This window comes from Strix uralensis, chromosome 21 (assembly GCF_047716275.1).
Source record: "Strix uralensis isolate ZFMK-TIS-50842 chromosome 21, bStrUra1, whole genome shotgun sequence".
Lineage (NCBI taxonomy): Eukaryota > Metazoa > Chordata > Aves > Strigiformes > Strigidae > Strix > Strix uralensis.
In genome coordinates this window covers 8,099,854-8,117,157 of record NC_133992.1, presented here as the reverse complement: position 1 = coordinate 8,117,157, position 17,304 = coordinate 8,099,854, and the positions used below count along the sequence as shown (strand labels likewise).

The 17,304-nt window shown below is 46.9% G+C and overlaps 1 protein-coding gene across 6 annotated transcripts in view; it reads right to left on the bottom strand.

Moving 5' to 3' along the window:
• Nucleotides 1-6,999, bottom strand: part of NTNG2 (netrin G2) — a 52,559-nt gene extending 45,560 nt beyond the window's left edge. For all 6 annotated transcript variants that reach the window (XR_012631824.1, XM_074891122.1, XM_074891123.1 and 3 more), the window contains exons 1-2: nt 6,919-6,999; nt 3,219-4,329 (exon numbers count right to left, since the gene is read on the bottom strand). Coding sequence is in view for 5 of the 6 variants with exons in the window: in XM_074891122.1 (XP_074747223.1) it covers nt 3,219-3,431 (213 nt within the window). In the remaining variant the exon portion in view is untranslated. The remainder of the gene's footprint in view (nt 1-3,218; nt 4,330-6,918) is intronic.
• Nucleotides 7,000-17,304: the final 10,305 nt, after the last annotated feature.

The following is a 17,304-nucleotide window of genomic DNA, read 5'->3' as shown; positions in this document are numbered from 1 at the left end:
CGTGCCCTGGATGTGATCTCTGAAGTCTCACCTTTCCCTCAACATTCTTGGTTAAAAGATCTGTTCCCTATTAGTCTTCAGTCACACTTTTAGATTGATTCAGGCTTGTATTTACTTATCCATCTGTTTTCCTGCTCCCACCACTCCCCCTGCCCTGCCAGAAGGGAAAGTACAATTCATTTTCCAGGTGACCCTGCCAGAAAGGCATTGACATGAATAGGAGAAGGTTCAGCAACTGTGGAAAAAGCAAAACCCCGAACTTTAAGCTAAATGCTTCCCAGCCAGAAGGGAGCAGACAGATGTGACTAGAATTGCTATAAAACAGAAAAGACAATTCTCTCAATAATTCCTGCAATCTTCCAGACGCCTCCTTTTGCTGAACTCTCTGTGAGTGCTGCTCGAAGTTGTTACAACCGCAGCGTGCGATCCTGCGGGCTGTGCAACGCCTCCCCGCTCCCTGTACAGCCTCGTAGGAAACACTCGCTGTCTGACAGGGTCCTGACTTTCACCAGGACTCTCCTCCTCTGCCTGCCCGCAGCGATGCTCCACACAGGGACATCGTCCAGCTCCCTCCTGTCTGGTTGCCTTAAGCATGGAGGGATGTTTGTGTGTCTTTAATTTTGACTTCAGTTGTCTGAGCAGTGCAGGCGTCCTGCCAGGCTGCGCTTAATTCTGAGTAACATTAGTTTAACTGCACGGACAGTACCCTGCTGTTTTGAAAGACACCTAAGAAAGCAATATAGTCACCACAAGAACTTCTCTGCTGGAAAGCCAGGCTCCTACGAGAACCCACCTGTTACATAAAAATAATTAAAACTTGAAGAGAAAGGGTAACAGGACACCAAAAGGCATCCGAGCAGGCTGGCAGGCAAGGAGCTGCGCAGGATTCATGTGAGCCACTAACCCTCCCCTCTCGCAGCAAGGGCCAGGGCTTGGAGGTTGTAACGATCGGTGGGCAGCGACATTGATTTTTGTCCAGCACTTCCTTTGCGCAGGGGTAGCAGAACTCCGCTCACATCCTCTGCGGGCTCCGCTTGCCTCTCTCTGCATGTCAATAGGTGTCAAGTCACCACCCAGGACTGGGGATGGAAAGGCCATTTCTTGCTGATTCCACTTTCTACTGACCATAAGGGGATGCTCAGCAGTAAATGGCCACGTGTCCTTCTTTGTGACAGAGGCTGTGCAAATCTACCTTGATGGCCTCCCAGCACAGATCACTCAAGTCCTTAGGCTGGACTAGAGCCCGTACCCCTCCTGCAGCCATCTCCTACTCTCTGCACTAAGCGCTGGGTGGGCTCCTTGCTCACCTCAGCAGGGCTGCTCTTCATCTGCTTCATTTTTAAAACGCTTTAATCCTCCAGGACTGGTGTAAGATGGGGGAGAAAGGGCCATCAATACAGCAGCATTTCATAAACCTATCCCAAAAACATAAAAAACCCCTTGCAATATATTACTCCTATTCTTAGCTTGATTCTTCACCAGGGAATTGCTCCGGGACGTTGCCATGAGTGCTGGTTTCTGGTTTGGCAGATGAGAGCTGGGCCAGGCACGCACCCCGGGGTGAGGCAGGGACAGGAAGGCAAATCCATGTTTTGCATTTGTGTAACTCCCATTCACGGCTGTACACGGTGTTTGCAAGTGTTACAGCACATGGCAGGCGTACGCTACAAGGAAATACTGCTGGTGCTCAGAATAGAAAGATTTTAGCTCAGTATTGACTGAATCAAGAGATGTAGAGAGCTGATTGCAGTTTGTGTCTTTTGCTTCCTTGGAGGTCAGTGGAGCTGAAGTGTGGAGCATCCTTAGACAGAAAGAGTTTGTAAATAGCTGCAGTGAATGTAGTGGAAAGCAATCTGCTGCTCATCTTTTAATCCTTCTGCAGGCAGTCAGATAAATGAAAATACAGACTGACCCATCAATAGTTAACTGTTTTATTTGCAACCTTTGACTTAATCTTTCTTTTCAAATGATCTTTTAAAAGGAAAAGTTGCTACTTAGCTGAAACTAGTGAAAATGTCTTCCCTGGTACTAATGAGACCCCTTAAGCTGGAGGGAACTGGCAGCGTGTTCTGACAGTCATAAATGATTGGCATCTCTTGGTAGAGCAGCATTTTTCTCTTGGATTTTCAAGAGATGCCCTGAGCTGGTTGGGACCAGGGTATTTTCTAGGTGTTCGTGCATTTTCTAGGTGGCAAACTGAAGCATGGGGTATACAAGCCTGGATAATGCTGGCGATAGAAAATGGGACTCCCCTCCTCTGATTTAGAGGGAGAACTCCCCTTCTCATTACAAGCAATAGAAGAAAAAATAGATATTTTTAGAAGACACTCCTTGTCCAGTGCTCAGCCTAGTGGAAACCCTGTCAGCATGGGCTGGCTTGGTCCCTGTGCCCAAACTGCGTGCTTGGACCACTCCTGGAGGACATTTGGGAGGGGACGTTACAGCCATATTGTTTTGCTCTTTGCTTTGACCCCTGAACTCTTTTTAACAATGTAAAGCCTTGTGAATTATAAATCAAATGTTCCTGCTGAGCTTTGTGGTGCATGGAATGAAATGCAATGATTAATATTTAAGAGAAAATAAGTTAAAGATTTTAACTACAAGGGCAAGTGTTTGTCCACAGAGTTTTCTCATGTGGAGGCTAGAAGAGAGGGAGAACCACATTTTCAGGGACTTCTGTGAAATTTGTGGCTGTCAGACCAACTGCCTGAGCTGCCGGTGTGCTGGGGCCATGCTGGCACCCACCGCCCTGCCCCTCACTCCTCCTGAGACGCTGTACCCACCTCTGATAAAACCCCAGTGCTGGTGCAGCCTTTTGGGATGGGACTGGTGAACGCACCCCACACACTTTAGCAAGCAGAGGGACATGCTCAGAGCAGCTCGGGTTGTGTGCTCGCTGGAGGCAGAGCTTTCCCAAAACCCAGACCTTACCACCCCAGACCAGGAGTTGCTCAGCCCTCCCTGGCTCCTCCTCACCCTCCCCTCAGCGTGCCGGCACGTTCCCTGCTCTAGGGCTGAGCTGCTGTCGGCACAGCACCAGGACGGGCAGGACACCTTCTCCCCATTTTGCAGACCAGGAGACTGAGAGCTCAAGGCAGCAGCCACCGTTGCCACCCTGAACTGAAATGTCCCTTATAATGGCATCTCGGCAGGACACTGCCTCTGGCCACCTGCAAGCAGAGTGTTATAACACATCAAATAAGGAGGGAAACACTTACATGGGTGCAGAACCTCTCCGGTGGGTCCCCACAAGTGATTCCTGCCGGATCCACCCGTACTGTCACATAATCCTTCATCCGCATGGCCTTCGGTTGACAAGCATAAAACTCCCATGACGGGCCATCGTCCGTGGTCACCCAGGACTTGCAAATGTCATACTGTCCCATGGCCAAGGGGAGACAGTGCAAGAGGAGAGCAACCAGGTAGAGCATGGCAGCTGCGGCCAAGTGCGGGACCCCTGGGCGAGGGCAGTGCCGAGAGTCCCGAGGAAGGCAGCTACTGGGCTAGGGGTTGCTCTCGGGATCAGCATGGAAACTCCTCATCTAAAAATGATCCAGTCAAAGGAGATCCAGACGGTAACAGGAATGATCCCACTCTGCACGCTGTATTTGGATGTGGAAAGTTTCTCTCGATGCAGAAGCCAACTTTGCAAATCACTTGATTGGGAAAGTTTTGGCTGGAGTTGCTGATCAGTGGTCAAAAGTCTTCCTTAATCTCATTTCCCCCCCCCCCTTTATTGTACTGAAACAGCTTCCAAATCAGCATGAAAATATCTAGAGGTGACTCCAGTCAATCAATAGAAAGATCATGTTCTGAGTTGCTGATGAAATTTGATAGGGCAAATTGGAGAGGCTGTGAGATGGTGCTGGATCAGGTTTTCCTCAACTTTCTTGTCTGCTGCAAATGCGTCGTTGTGGAAAGTGCCTTAAATTGTGATCTGCCTTAAATGATTATTGGGGCTTTTGAACGTTAGTACATAAAATAAATACAGCATCTGGTCATCAGTACAACTCTGACAAGAGAGACTCTTTGGAGCTAAAATTCCTTCCTCCCAAAACATAAACACGTTGGGTGGCAAGATCCGCAGTGGTCCCAGCAGGATGCTGGGTGGTCAGGGGGTTGACAGGAGCAGCGCTGGCCTTGCTGCTTCTCCCTCTGTGTCTTGCAGCGGTGGCGAGGCACTCACAGGCGAGGATTTCTGTCTGAGTCTGCCTTTTGGCAACTGAGCATCAAGTTCCCGAAGCCTTCAGCTGCAAGCCATGCTGCTACCTGAGGTCTCCTCTCTCTTTCATGGTCAGGACAAAGGGAGAGTTCATTAGCAGGCTGCACCTGCAACAAATTGAAAGACAAATTAGCTGGGAGCAAGGCGGGGGTGCAGTTGGAGCAACAAGGCTTGTAAGAAAAGGGGTCCCCCAGGAGACACAGCCCTCAGCTGGGCTTCCCAAGCCACAAGCCAGGGCTTTGTAAAAGGGAGATATACAACTTTAATAAAAAGAAATCCATAGTAAGATGCTTATGGCTCTTCTGCAATTCGTGAGATGGGAAGGAGTGCTGCCCCATTTAAGGTATCTGGTTTGTAACAGCAGCTGGACAATAAGAGCCCTAATGGGTCTTCAAATAATATCAAGAAGCAGCTATAGGTCATTAGAAGACGGAGAATATGCAGACACAGAGCAGGGACAGACAGACAAATTGATAGTCTTAAAAAGATAAGAAAAATAAATAAGACAGCTGGGGAGACAGATACATTGTCCAGCATCCCCACATATGATTTATCTGAACAATAACATTTAATAAAAAACAATTTAAAGTCCTAATAACATTTAAGGTTTACCTAATACAAAGAGCAATGACCTTCCCAGTATTCATTTCAGGTTAGAACAACATTTCTGCAATTTTGTCATCTTTCCAGTAGAGCTATAAAAATCTTAAGTAATTACAAAACAAAATGACAAAGAACTGGAAAAAAAGAAAAGAAGTAGCCAAACCCTCTGTCAGCATTAGATCCAGAAGGGAGATCTCATACGAGAAGGTGGGAGGCACATATCCAGAACAGAAATTTAGCTCTGGATAATTCCCTTTCTATTTGATTCCCCAACTTTTTCTTCCACACTATAGGGATGTCTGCTTCAACGGCATGCTTAGTATCTGCTTTCTCACAAAGCTCAAAAACTCCAGGTTAACAGATGCATTGATCCATGTTTGGGGGCTTCACATCGCTGTGCTACCATCTCCCTTTCCCCCCTTTTTGGTTGAAAGATTGCCGATTGAGATGAATGAGTTCAGAAAACAGAAGCTATCTCTCATGCTTCATCGCCAGCTCTCAAAGAAGAGCCTATTATAGCTGCGTTGGACCTGAATAAACTCCCAAAGAATAGACTGGCTGCTATTTTCACATTATGAGTAAATGTAGTAAAAATAATAAACTGGTGTGACACAGTGTTTGTAAGTCCCGCTGACATCAGAGCTGTCTTTTCAGTGATAACAAGTCAGTTTTAACAAGTCAGTTCCTAATTATTACATCAAACTTGTCACAGTCAAGTGCCTAATAACAGCGGAAAGCGTGAGACTCCAGTATTGTACAGAAAACAAGCAGGGTAGTTTTAATGAGGACTCCAGCCCTGTTAAGTTTATGGATCTATTTTCATAGCCTTAACAATTCTATTTTGCACTTGAATGGCTGTCAGGGAAAAACCCAGGCAGAAAGGATCTATAATATCTATTAGTGTCTTGTTATGCTGACTAAACGTCAGATTTGCAGGGAAATAAAAATTTGCCAGAAAATTTATTTACTGTCAGTCAATCAGCCAGGCGTGCAGGTTCCCTGCGAAGTCTGCGGTGCAACACTCAGCCGGTACAGTCCCTTTGCAGAAATAGTTGCAGAGTGTTGCTCTGAAATAAGCCAGCATACTGCAAACGGGGGAGAGAGCCTCTCGGAATTAAAGGTTTTGCCCTGCTTGATTTGGTTTGATTCTTAGAAAATAAATCTTCACCTGATGTTATTAAGAAACTGCAGTTCACGGGAACAAATAGAATCAATGCTCTTTGTTTTCTTTGAAGAGTACTCAGCAGTCGCTGGGGACTGATAGCCAGAGTATTAAAAACACAGAATTAGATTGTATCTTGACTTAGCTGGTTCCTTTTTTATTATTATTGGATTAACACCCTATTGAAATAAAGGGATGACGCTGAGCAACAACCGAGCTGCTCTGGAATTAAGACCAAAAAGTAAACTCAATGGAGTTTTCAATTTTCTTTCAGAAGTGCTGCCTTCAAAATAAACCCCAACCACTCTTCCCCCCCCAACCCTGATCAAGCGCGAGTTTTTCTCTTCTTTTCCCTTCCCCTCCACCCTTAAAAGCGAAGTTAGGAAACACCCGCTCTGCCTGCGATGTGACAGGAGGCTGAACCCTCCGAATAACGTCGCAAAGCTCAGAGGAGCGCCGGGCTCCCAGCAGAAAATCCTCCAAATCTCACTCGCATCCAGGCGCTCTCCTCAAGGCGTTTGCGGTTCCAGGCGAACCGATGCCGCTCCCCCCCCCCCCCCTCCGCCCCCCCGGTTTCTTTTACACTAAAGGACTTTTAGGGACTGCAAGGGCTGTGTTAAAAGTGGGCAAAGCGGAGGGGAGCATCCCCGCCTGCCCAGCGCTCCGCGGCAAACTCCAAAAAGGAAAAATAAAATCCAGCCCGATGTGGGGAGCCGGGGGGGGGGTGGGGGGGGGGGGGGGGAGAGACACCCTGGGGGAGCCAGGGAGCAACTTCGGACACACACACACACGCTGGTATTGGGGCGATGGGGGCAGAGGGCAGTTGCCGGCACCGCGCGCTGCCCGCCGCTCCCCCCGTCCGCCCCCTCCCCTTCACCCCCCCCCCCCCCCCCGCCGCCGCTGGCCGGTGCTCGGCGCTGCAGGTCCTTACCGGGAGGGAGCTCTGCGGCGCGGGGCTCCCGGCGGAGCCGTGAACTTCGGGGCCGGGGGGGACCCCCCCCCCACTCCTCCCACCCCCCACCCCGTCCCTCCCTCCCCAGCCCGGCGGGCAGCCAAGGGCAGATGGCCGGGGAAGCTTTGTGCAATCCCTGGCTCCCCTCGCAAGTTAATGCCGAGGCTGAAATCCCTTTTGCTCTCACTTTCAATCACAATCGGAGCTTTTATCTCCGTGCCTGATCCCGGCTGCGTAACTTCCTCTGTGCAGCTTTAGCACACACCATCCCACCGGCGAGCAATGTGCTTCTTAAAGGTGCAGGGAGGAAATGCGGGCGGGGAGGGGGGGGGGAGGAGGGGGAGGGAGGAGGAGGAGGAGGAGGGAGGAAAACCACCCGAGGAAGAGGAGGCTGCGAGCCGGGAGCCTTCAGCCCCGGCGGTTCCCGGTGGGGCGGCTGCAGCATCCCCGCCGTCCCGGCTACCGGGCAGAGCCCGCTGCCTCCGGTTAGATAACGGCAGGCCGGAGTGCCACTCCTTAGTGGTTTTTTCTTTTTTTTTTTCTTTTTCCTTTAAGAGCTTAAAAAAAATAATAAAAAATCATGAGATCATGTTTGCTCAAGGAAAAAAAAAAAAAGCTCTAGTCACGAGGGTTTCCCCGCACGTGTAAGTTCTCCGTGGTGTGCCCTGAATATTTTGGGGAGGCTTCTGCTGGCGAAGATGCTGTAAATGAGGCTGCGTGCGTGTGTGTTGGGGGAAGAGGGGGTGGTTGGAATTAATAGGATAAACAGAGCAGGAACTCGGAGATGGGGAAATCATATGGCTGGGAAATGCTTTGATAATGGTGGGAATGTGCTTTGGGGTTTAACCAAACCAGGTTTTTCTTTGGTAAGGCAGGGGATTAACATGCAGGACTGTAAGGTGTGAGAACACCTCCCAGCGGGGGCATGCAGAAGCTATAGGTGTTGCTTAGGTCAACTCTCCTGTGTCCACGCTGAGGGGCAGAGGAGGCTCCAGCTTTGGAGAGGGTGGATAAAACTGTGGCAGGTAAAGGTCAAAGTTTTCCCTGCACCACGGAGGTGCTGGAGACAGGATCATTCCTAAGCAGCGACAGGTTTTTGACATGGATAAATGACAGTCCATTTATGGGGAGGAAAACCAAAGAATACCCACTGCCCCCTATGCTCACGACCACCAAAAACTGACTGTTCCTTCCTAACCAAGAATTCAATAATTTCTAAGCCAGAAAGTGCATTGCCCAACTTGCGTGTAGTTTGCAACCCCATCGACTCAGTATTTTGTTACATGATTTCCTTTGGCCCATTGCTCTGAGGTCTCTAGGTGGCTTCTCCCATCTAAGAGCCCCTGGAAAACGCACGATCCATCCTGTGACCGGGCAGAGGTGATTTAGAGCTCTTCTGGGAAACGTTTCCCGTATACTGGAGCATAAGCGAGATTTATGAAATGCTGGCGTGTATCTTGACTGTGGCCCAGCCTAAATGCTACGCTGCTGCACAGGGTGGTCTTTACCTGCAAGAGTGTCTTTAATTCTAGCCCAGTCTCCACTCCTCTGGTCAGGGCACAGACTGATACTTTCCACATGGTAATTTTTTCTGTAAACACTGATTTTATGGCAGCAGTATTACTTAAGTGAGAAGCCCTGGCTGGGAATTCACGGCTGGCTAATATTCCTGGATTTCACTTTGTGCCTGTAGGTCTTCTCTGTAGTAATGACTCCCCTGGAAATTCCCCACGTCTCACTTATTACTTCTTTATTAGTTATTATGGTACAGTAACAGGATAAAAAGGAGTTGGTATTTCATTTTCATTCCCTCTAATAGCCACGGCAAAGACCAAGTGGTGTGCTGATTATTGACATCAGAGTTAAGTGATATGCACGCATCATTAGGTTTCAATTGGAAAGAATAACAGCACAGTATGAGTCGTCACACTTCTAAACTACATGGCATTTAAAGAAACACCAAAGTCGTTTTTCTCAGCCCTGCAAGCTCAAAAGATCAGAAGCTAGCAATAATACTTGTATAGACACAGGTAAAAGGCGCTAGCTCCAGGCAAATCACCAGAATTAACTAATCGGCGTAATACCCTGGAGAGGCTGGCAGCAGCTGTGCGGCTCGTCCAAGGTTACGCCGCGATTCAGGAGATCCAGGAACAGGCTCGGAGGATGGGAAATCACGCTGCTCCTGGGGCAAACAGACAGGTCTGGCTCCGAGGGTCCTTATGCTGGGATGGAGAGAGCTCATCCGTGGCACTCATGGACACGGGAGCCCGAAGGAAGCGACTGCAAAGCAGCCGGCAGTGCTGCTGTCACAGGCAGGAAGGAATGGGGAAGAGTTGCAGCAAATGTTTAATTTTAGACCATTTGTATTCTTTTACCCAAGCCCATTTTGCAAATATTTAATGCTGAATATTGTTTCCTTCTGGGTGAAATTTCTGCAAGGAGCAAAATGGACGTGCTTTTCCTTGAGGGGACAGCTCTGCCCCTCCCGCACGCTGAGCACTACCTGAGCGCGGTCGAAAATCAATGGGTCTGCACTGAGATTTAATTACTACAGCGTAGGCAGGGGTGGAGAATAAGGCCCTTAATATTTAATACAGCCTCTGCTCCCAGAGGGATCCCCGGGGCTCAAGGGCCAAATGTAAACCCATTATAAGCAGGTGTAATTCTATTGACATATGCGGGCTCGCACCTGTTTATACTGTGGCTATATTTGGCTTCCTAAATCTAAATGGCAAATGGTGCTTTTGACATGCACAGGAGAAGAGGGAAGTGTTTTCCTGAGTTGGGATGATAGAGGATATACTGAAACAACAGAAGGTAAACGTGACACCTCGCAGTCCCCCTTCGCAGTGGCGATGCGCTTGCTAACACTTGAGCTGAGTTGAGTCCGGAGAGAGAGATCCAAGATTACTGCCAGAATAATAACCAGGCTTATAAAGGATCTTTCATTTGAGGATACATATTGCTGTATCACCTATAATAGCAATACGTTCTTTTTATAGTCCTTATCTAGCAGTGTGCGGCCAAGGATGTCAAAGTGCCTACTGCAAGTGAGTAAGCATTTTATTTGGTGGAAACACAAGGCTCATAATTGTGCTCCGAGCCCAGGAGCAGGCGAGAGACCCCTCTGCAAGGGAGGGTCTCGGGTAATATTTGACAAGCGCAGCTCAGCCCGACCCCTTGTTCCAGCAGTGACTTTCTCCAGCCCACTGGGATCTCCGGGGAGAAGTTTGCGAGAAAGGGGAAGGAAATTACTAGGGGTGCTTTTGTTTTAGGGATGATGGAGGGGAAGGCTGCTTGAACCTTGTGCTTATCGGGGGGGATTTGTCTCATCTCACCACCCTTGTACTGTTCTTTTGTTCTTAGCAAGCTGAACGTGAAGAAAGCTTCCAGCTTGATCAGAATGAAAGGCTTGTGCTTCCCAGTTCCTTGTGCATGATGCAAAGACAAAATCACGGAGTTTTAAAAGGAAGAGAGACATAATATTTTGTAGTTAGGAGAAATGCTGGAAAACCCACACAAAGCCTGAGAAACTGAGCAACAGACAGCTTTGGTACATGCAGTCCAGGAGGGTGGGTGGGGGATATTTATTTTCTTGCCCTCTCCGCTTGCCGCTGCTCTACCCTCAGGGCCAGGCTACCAGGCACTACCGGTCCCCTGCTCTTAGGCACACACATACCCCAGTGAGCAGGAGAGGGAAGAGCTGAAAGCTTCAGTCCCTGGAGTACTCTACATTTTTTTCCTTTGTGAACGCTGCTGGGGAGATGGCAGAGAGCATCTGCTCTGGGAGGGGCGGCTTCCCCCAGCTCCCTGGCTCACACCCTCCCGCACAAGACCTCGGATGCATTTTCTGCGGCTCAGAGGGTTTTACAGGGCCCTTGGTGAATTTTGCCCTCCCTGATTAGATAACCAAAGGAGCAGTGACTGTACTCTCTAGAGAGAAGATGCTGTCTCTTTCCTGCCAGAAGGACAGCTGGAGGGAGGGTGGGATTTTCAGCGTGCAAGCACTTAGCCAGATCAAGGAAATGGGATGCAAAGCGTTTTAGGCTAAGAAAGGTTGTTGTGCAGGGAAACATGAGGCTGCTGTTCTGTTAGGGAGATAACGCTTCGCAAAATGCTCCTGCGTGCCAAACTGCAATCCTTAACTATGGTAGGTCATTGCCTCTTTAAGGAAAACAAGCATGACAAGTCAGAAAAAAGCCCATCACTGTCTTTGCTGAGAAACTTAGATCATTTAAATATTATTGATGCACATTAACCCCAGCAGAGTTTGGCTGGGTGATGGGAAGTACTTCACCTTGACACAGGGAAAATATGTTGCTTTCTGTTGCCTTGTCTTTTGCCTTGTCTTTTGTTTCATATATCAAATCAGAGCTTAGCCAAGTGAATCAGCTCAGGAAGCATTTAAGATTTATTTGATTTTGGGGAAGGTAGAGCTTTCCTTATCGTTACTAGCTGTGGGGGAGTAAGTATGGATAAAAACAGGAGGAGCGTTTAAAGGAGGGATCTATAATTAACAACCCCTCAGAAGGGGAACTTTCCTTTTAACTTACTATTGAAATGGAAGTGTTTGAGAGTATACAGTTTTGGCTCTGGGGATCTCCTCTGTATCCTTGACAGAGCCCCGCGAATTCCTCTAATCCCTGCCTCAGAGCACGTCCGTGCTTTAAAAACAGCTCCTGCCACCCCACGGAGGACTCCCCTCAACCCATGGATTGATTCCCATGGGAAGCCCCAGCGTTGCCCCCCAGCCTCGCTCGGGGCGGGTGGCAATGGGGACAGGAGCTCCCCTCCCAGCACGGGGCTGTGTTTCCTCAGCAGCCCCGAGCCTCACGCTGGGAGGAGACGCCTTCCACAAGCGCTTTTCAACCTGAGGAAGGAACGTGTCACTTCTAATGGAGCTGACAGCAGCAGGGAGGGTTTTTAGGTTAGTGGTTGAAGAACACACTTGTAATGAGTGAAGTAATTGAATAAATGCTGACAATTTGATGTGGAAAATGCATAATCAGCTAGCTGTGGAAGGTTGACTTGTTCTTTTTTCTCTCTTTCCTTAGCACTGGGATAAACACGTTTATTCTCTTCCAAGCAGGTGATGTGTTCAGCAGCACAAAACCAGCAGACACATGCACATGTTTCCCTCCCAGGCACACACGTGCTGATTGCCAAATAATTGACCCACTTGTGCTAATATGCTATTTGCATCACTGGAACTTAAGAAATACATATATAATCAATCTCAACACTTAACTTTTTCTTGAGTCATGTGCTGGTTGAATACTCACTTCAGTGGTTTCACTGGGTCTAGCCCAGACCACAGTAGCTGTGCCTATACTAGGGAGAAAGGTGGCAGTCCCTGGGCAGATAGAAATGAGGCCACACCAAGCAGCACCAAGAGCCGATCGTACAGGAATAACTGGGAGTCCAACTGACTTTTCAGATCCCAAACACAGCTAATAAATTGTGGATGTAGCCAGTGGAGCTGGCGTATTCCAGCGCGGCGACTTTCCCTACCCAACCATCATCTCAGCTTTATGCAGATGGAAACTCAGTTAATTTCTTGTCATCAAGCCCCCAGTTTTAGTCTGACAATGGGAACAGCATCATCTGTGTCATGTATGTTGGAAGCAATGAATAGAGCTGAGCTTACTAATCTATTTGCATATTGAAGATATGGAAAAAACCTCTCTTCTTGCTTACTCTGCTGCCTACTCAAATATCTCTGACACAAGGAGGAGAATATGGGCCTTCTTTGTACTTCAGGTCTCTGTACCCTTGAATTAAGGTGCGATTGCTCAGTCCAGCCTTCTGGCGTGAGTGTGAGACTCAGAACTAGCTACGGTGACAAAAGCTCTTCACATCTGCAGGCTGGTGGACAAAAGGCAGCTCCTGGATTAAGAATGCTCATCAGGATGGAAACTTTGACTTTATGTCATCAGGACACCATCTCCACTCCACATCCGAATCAGCACTTACATATCTAGGGCACAGAGGTTTGACCTGCCAACTGTTAAATAAATTATGGCATACTCCCCCCAAATTATTAGCATGGAATGACACACATCCACAGGAGAGATAAGCTAAGGACACAGCAGTGCACAAGAGCAATGAGCCGTAGGAGCTTTTCCCTTTGGATAGAGTTGAAAGAGTTGTTTATTACAGAAAAAGTGAAATAGCAGCACAGAGTAGTTCATCCGTATCCTATGGAGGCACTGGGCTATGACTCCATATTCAAGGCTGAGCTGAAGTTTGGGCTTGACTCTCCATTCGGCAGCTTTAGATTGTCTTCTTTTTAACTTGAACAGATACTTTTCCTCTAGGTTATAGCTGTCTTAAGCAGTAGAAGTGAGATCCAAATCAGGCTTTAAGGGTTGGAATTTACATGCTTTTTCTTGTGCTTCTGGTATTAATTTCATATGCAGTGGAAAAGTAATATCCTGTCTGTCACTAGAGAGGAAGAGATGTGCATGCGTGTATATGCAGTCATTGCTAACTGTTGAGCTTTTTGACTCAAATTTCGTTTTTGTGAAAATTTCTAAATTAAAATGAAAATCGGCTGCAGAAACAATGAATGTGAAATACCAATAAGGCAAAAGCATGAGATGTTTTCTCTTGTTTTCTTAACTCATGGTCTTTGTGTGTAAGAGTGTATTGCATGGCAACTGCATTCACACTTCTCTTTAATAAAAGATCCTAGCAGATGGACCCACTATTAACGTGTATCCCCCAGATTTGCATATTTCATATTCATGCCAAGATGGCACTAGGCACACATGGGATGAACAAGGCTGATATAAACACAATTGCACCAGATTAATGCGGTGATCAAAGGGTATTGTCCCAGCATCCCCGTTAGGAACCCAATTTAATATTAGTTATTAATATTGTTAAAATTCTACTGGAGTCAAATTAAGGTCTTCCAAATACAGTCGGACAGGGCTCTTAGGTACTACAAGTTGATGAATATGTTATGAATTCCTGAGAGAGCAGGCTAAGAAACAGCATTTGCATCTGAGCTGTGAAGAATCCAACACTGGAAATGTGCAGACTTCAAGGTTTGGTCCAGCATGCTGTCTAATTAGGACTCGCTTGAAATTCAGATCTTATCCAAGATCTGGATCTGAGTTTCTCAGAATTCAAGTGCAATCTCATCTAGTCAGAAGACAAGCCTATCTGTAATATCTTATCAAATATTAGGCATTACAAAGTGGTATTCTGGAGCCCAAAATATATTTGAACCCATTGTTCTAGTCTATTAATCAAGAACTGCATGGCACATACTAATAGGATCAAACATTAGGAAATATTTATGAATGAGCATTGTTGTGACTGCAAAAATTAAACACAGCAGGTTTTAAATACACAAGATCTCGAAAGGGAAAAGTTGATTATCTGGTGCCAAATTCAGAGTGAATTTTAAGTGAATCTTAGGTAGTCTGTGCTGGAGTAATTTACACCTTCTTCCAGCTCCCTTCAGCGCATAAATTATACCTGCTTCCACCTATATTGAATCTGACCCATTGCACCAAGGATACTAATGAAATGATGTAGCACCAGATAATGCAGTTTCAGAGAGGCAGGGGACTGTGTGCACACACCGTGATTGTACTCGGGGTGTACAAGCTCAAAGCCATGTATGAAAGCCCTGTGCTGTGTTCTACATCTGCAGCTCTCAGTGGAAATAAGCCACTGCTTACCCACATGAGCACTACTGCAAGTGGAAACTGCTTCTGCGTGCTGGGTGGAATCTGGACATGGTAAAGTCCTTCTTGGATGCTGGGAGTTTTGTCCCTTATTCCAATGGGGACAGAACTTTGCTCGCTAGATCCAAAGGCGAGGCACGCCATTGGCACGAGGTATACAGTAGCCCCACAAGCTGTGGTTTTGTCAAGAAATAAATCATGTCAAACCAATCTAATTTTCCTGTGACAGGGCAGCAGGTCTCAGAGAGGGGAGAAGCTGGGGATGTGCTACATCCTGACTGCAGTAAGATTTTGACGCTGTTTCATGTGGTGTTCCCAGGAGCAAGGTGGGGCAATAAGGTCGAGGAGAAAGGCTGTGAGGAACCAAACAGGCTGGGAAAGCGTACTGAAAAGCTATCGGCTGTTTACTGTTGAAGTGGAAGGATGGCTTGAGTACAGCGCTGCAGGGGTCTGTGCAGGGTCTGGTATTACTCAATCTTTTCATTAGTGACTTGGGTAATGGAATATGGAGGAGACTTATTGCATCTGTTGACAATACCAAGCTGAGAGGGGCTGCAAGTGCTCTCAGAGAACAGGAGAAAGATTCAAAAATCTTAACAAACTGAAGAAATGGGCTGGAAAGAATAAATTGACGTTCAAAAAGGACAAGAGCAAAGCAGAATGTACGAGAACTATTGAAACGTGTGTCAGGAAATGGCTGCGTAGGCAGCATTTCTAAGGAAAAGGGGTAATATCGTGGGCAAGAAATTAACCCTGAGCCAACTGTGGTACCCTGGTGTGAGAAAAGCAAAGCTGACACCGTGGTATGTTAAGAGAGTGTGGTACACAGCTCCCATCTGTACTCAGTGTTGGGGAGGAGCAGTTTTGGTCATCAGACTTCCAGAAAAATACAGAAAGTGAAAAGAATGGTCAGAGTTCTAGAAAACAAACCTACCAAGAAGGAGAGAAGGAAAGAACTGCAGCTGATTACTTAAGGCTGACGAAAATACAGTAATAATCTCCCAAAATGTAAAAGATGCTACAAAAGTAATAAACTGTTGCCCACATCCACTGGCGTAGGACAGAAGTAGTGGGATTAAACTGAAGCAAATGCAATGTGGGTTATACTTGGGGGAAAATATTCCATCTATAAGAATAGCTGACACCCAGAATAGACTGTCTGGGGAGCTTGTGGAATCTCCTTAAAAACTGCCAGGAATGAACAGGTTAGAGAAACTCCTGTCAAGACTGATTTAGGCAGGGTTGATCCTACCCTGGGGGAAGGAGATGGACTAGGTGACCTCTCAAGATCTCTTTTCCTCTTATTCCCTGTGGTTCTGTGCGTATTTTGCATGGCGGTGATATTGTTAGAGCAGAGAGCTTGATTCTACATATTGGGTAAACATTTTACATTTAAATTGGTAAGTCTTGTTTACTTGTCAGTCTGTTGTTGTTTCAGCTTAGATCTTACTAATTTAAGTTGAATACTGAATTATAAATTACAGTGATGGGTGTATGAGGAATATCTGAGGAGACAGATACTGAAACCTATTAATCTATCGAACCCATTGATTGGAGTGTTTAATTTAGAATAGCATATTCCTATTTTTAAATATGTTTTAAAAGACTCCTTTAAAAACAATTTTGTTTTGTTGCAATGCAGAAATTCTACTCTCTGATAGGTGTATGTCCTTAAGCAGGCACACAGAAAAAATAGATGTTGGCATATATGAAAGACACAGGATGAAACCTTGCGCTACCACAATAAACTGAAGCCATCAGGTTTTTGAAATGAAGTCAGGCAGCGGTCTGGCTGCCAATTAATGAACATATTACTGTTAAGTGATAGCTTTAAAAAAGTTCCCCAGTTCTCATAACGGTTCTTGCTCCCCTTTCCTCCCAGTGTTACACTGGCTGCTCTTTTGCTGGGAGTGGAGCCCCTCCAGCAGCGGGATACAGTAGCTCAGGGCCTGGCAATGAATAAGGTTCCTGTACTGTAACTGTAAGGGGGGGATCTACGGCAGCAGAATGTAATTCCACAAATTAATTTGTTCAAGACCCAGGGATTAGCACTAATTTTGCACTAAGTACCAAGAGAGCTTTAATGACCGCAAATAGCAAACACTTCAATTTTTGCTTCGTCCCACTCGGAAGCCAAAACTGCCAGGTTTACAGTGCCCTCTAGTATCGCACTGGAGCATTAGCTTTCATGTGCCACCTACTGAACTGCCACATCGCAGAAGCGTTGCTCACTACAGCAGATTTTTCCTTCGTTATTTCTGCAGCGGAGAGCGGGAGCCTGGGCTGGCTGGAGCCACGCTCCGAGCACCGCCTGCCTCTGCGGGCAGGCTGGCAAGGTCCCCACTTCTGTCCCTAGGCACCACTGGTTTAGGATAAAAAGGCGTGGGAAGATAAAAGCGCATGCTCTCCTTAGAGGGTTGCAGTGACCAGGCTGCTTGGAAGAATGATGTTCAATAGTTTGTAGCAATTTGGCAAAGTGATATTAATAATAATTTGCCTTAAAATGGTATTTTGCAGCTGTTGCTGCATAACCACTAACTAGCGAAATGCACACTGGTGAAGGAGAGGGAAGGACAAAGGAGAAAAACCTGAGTCATACGAAACCCATTAGACATTACCCGGGACCACATCCTAGACAGCTTGAGGTCACTTAATGCAAGGACTT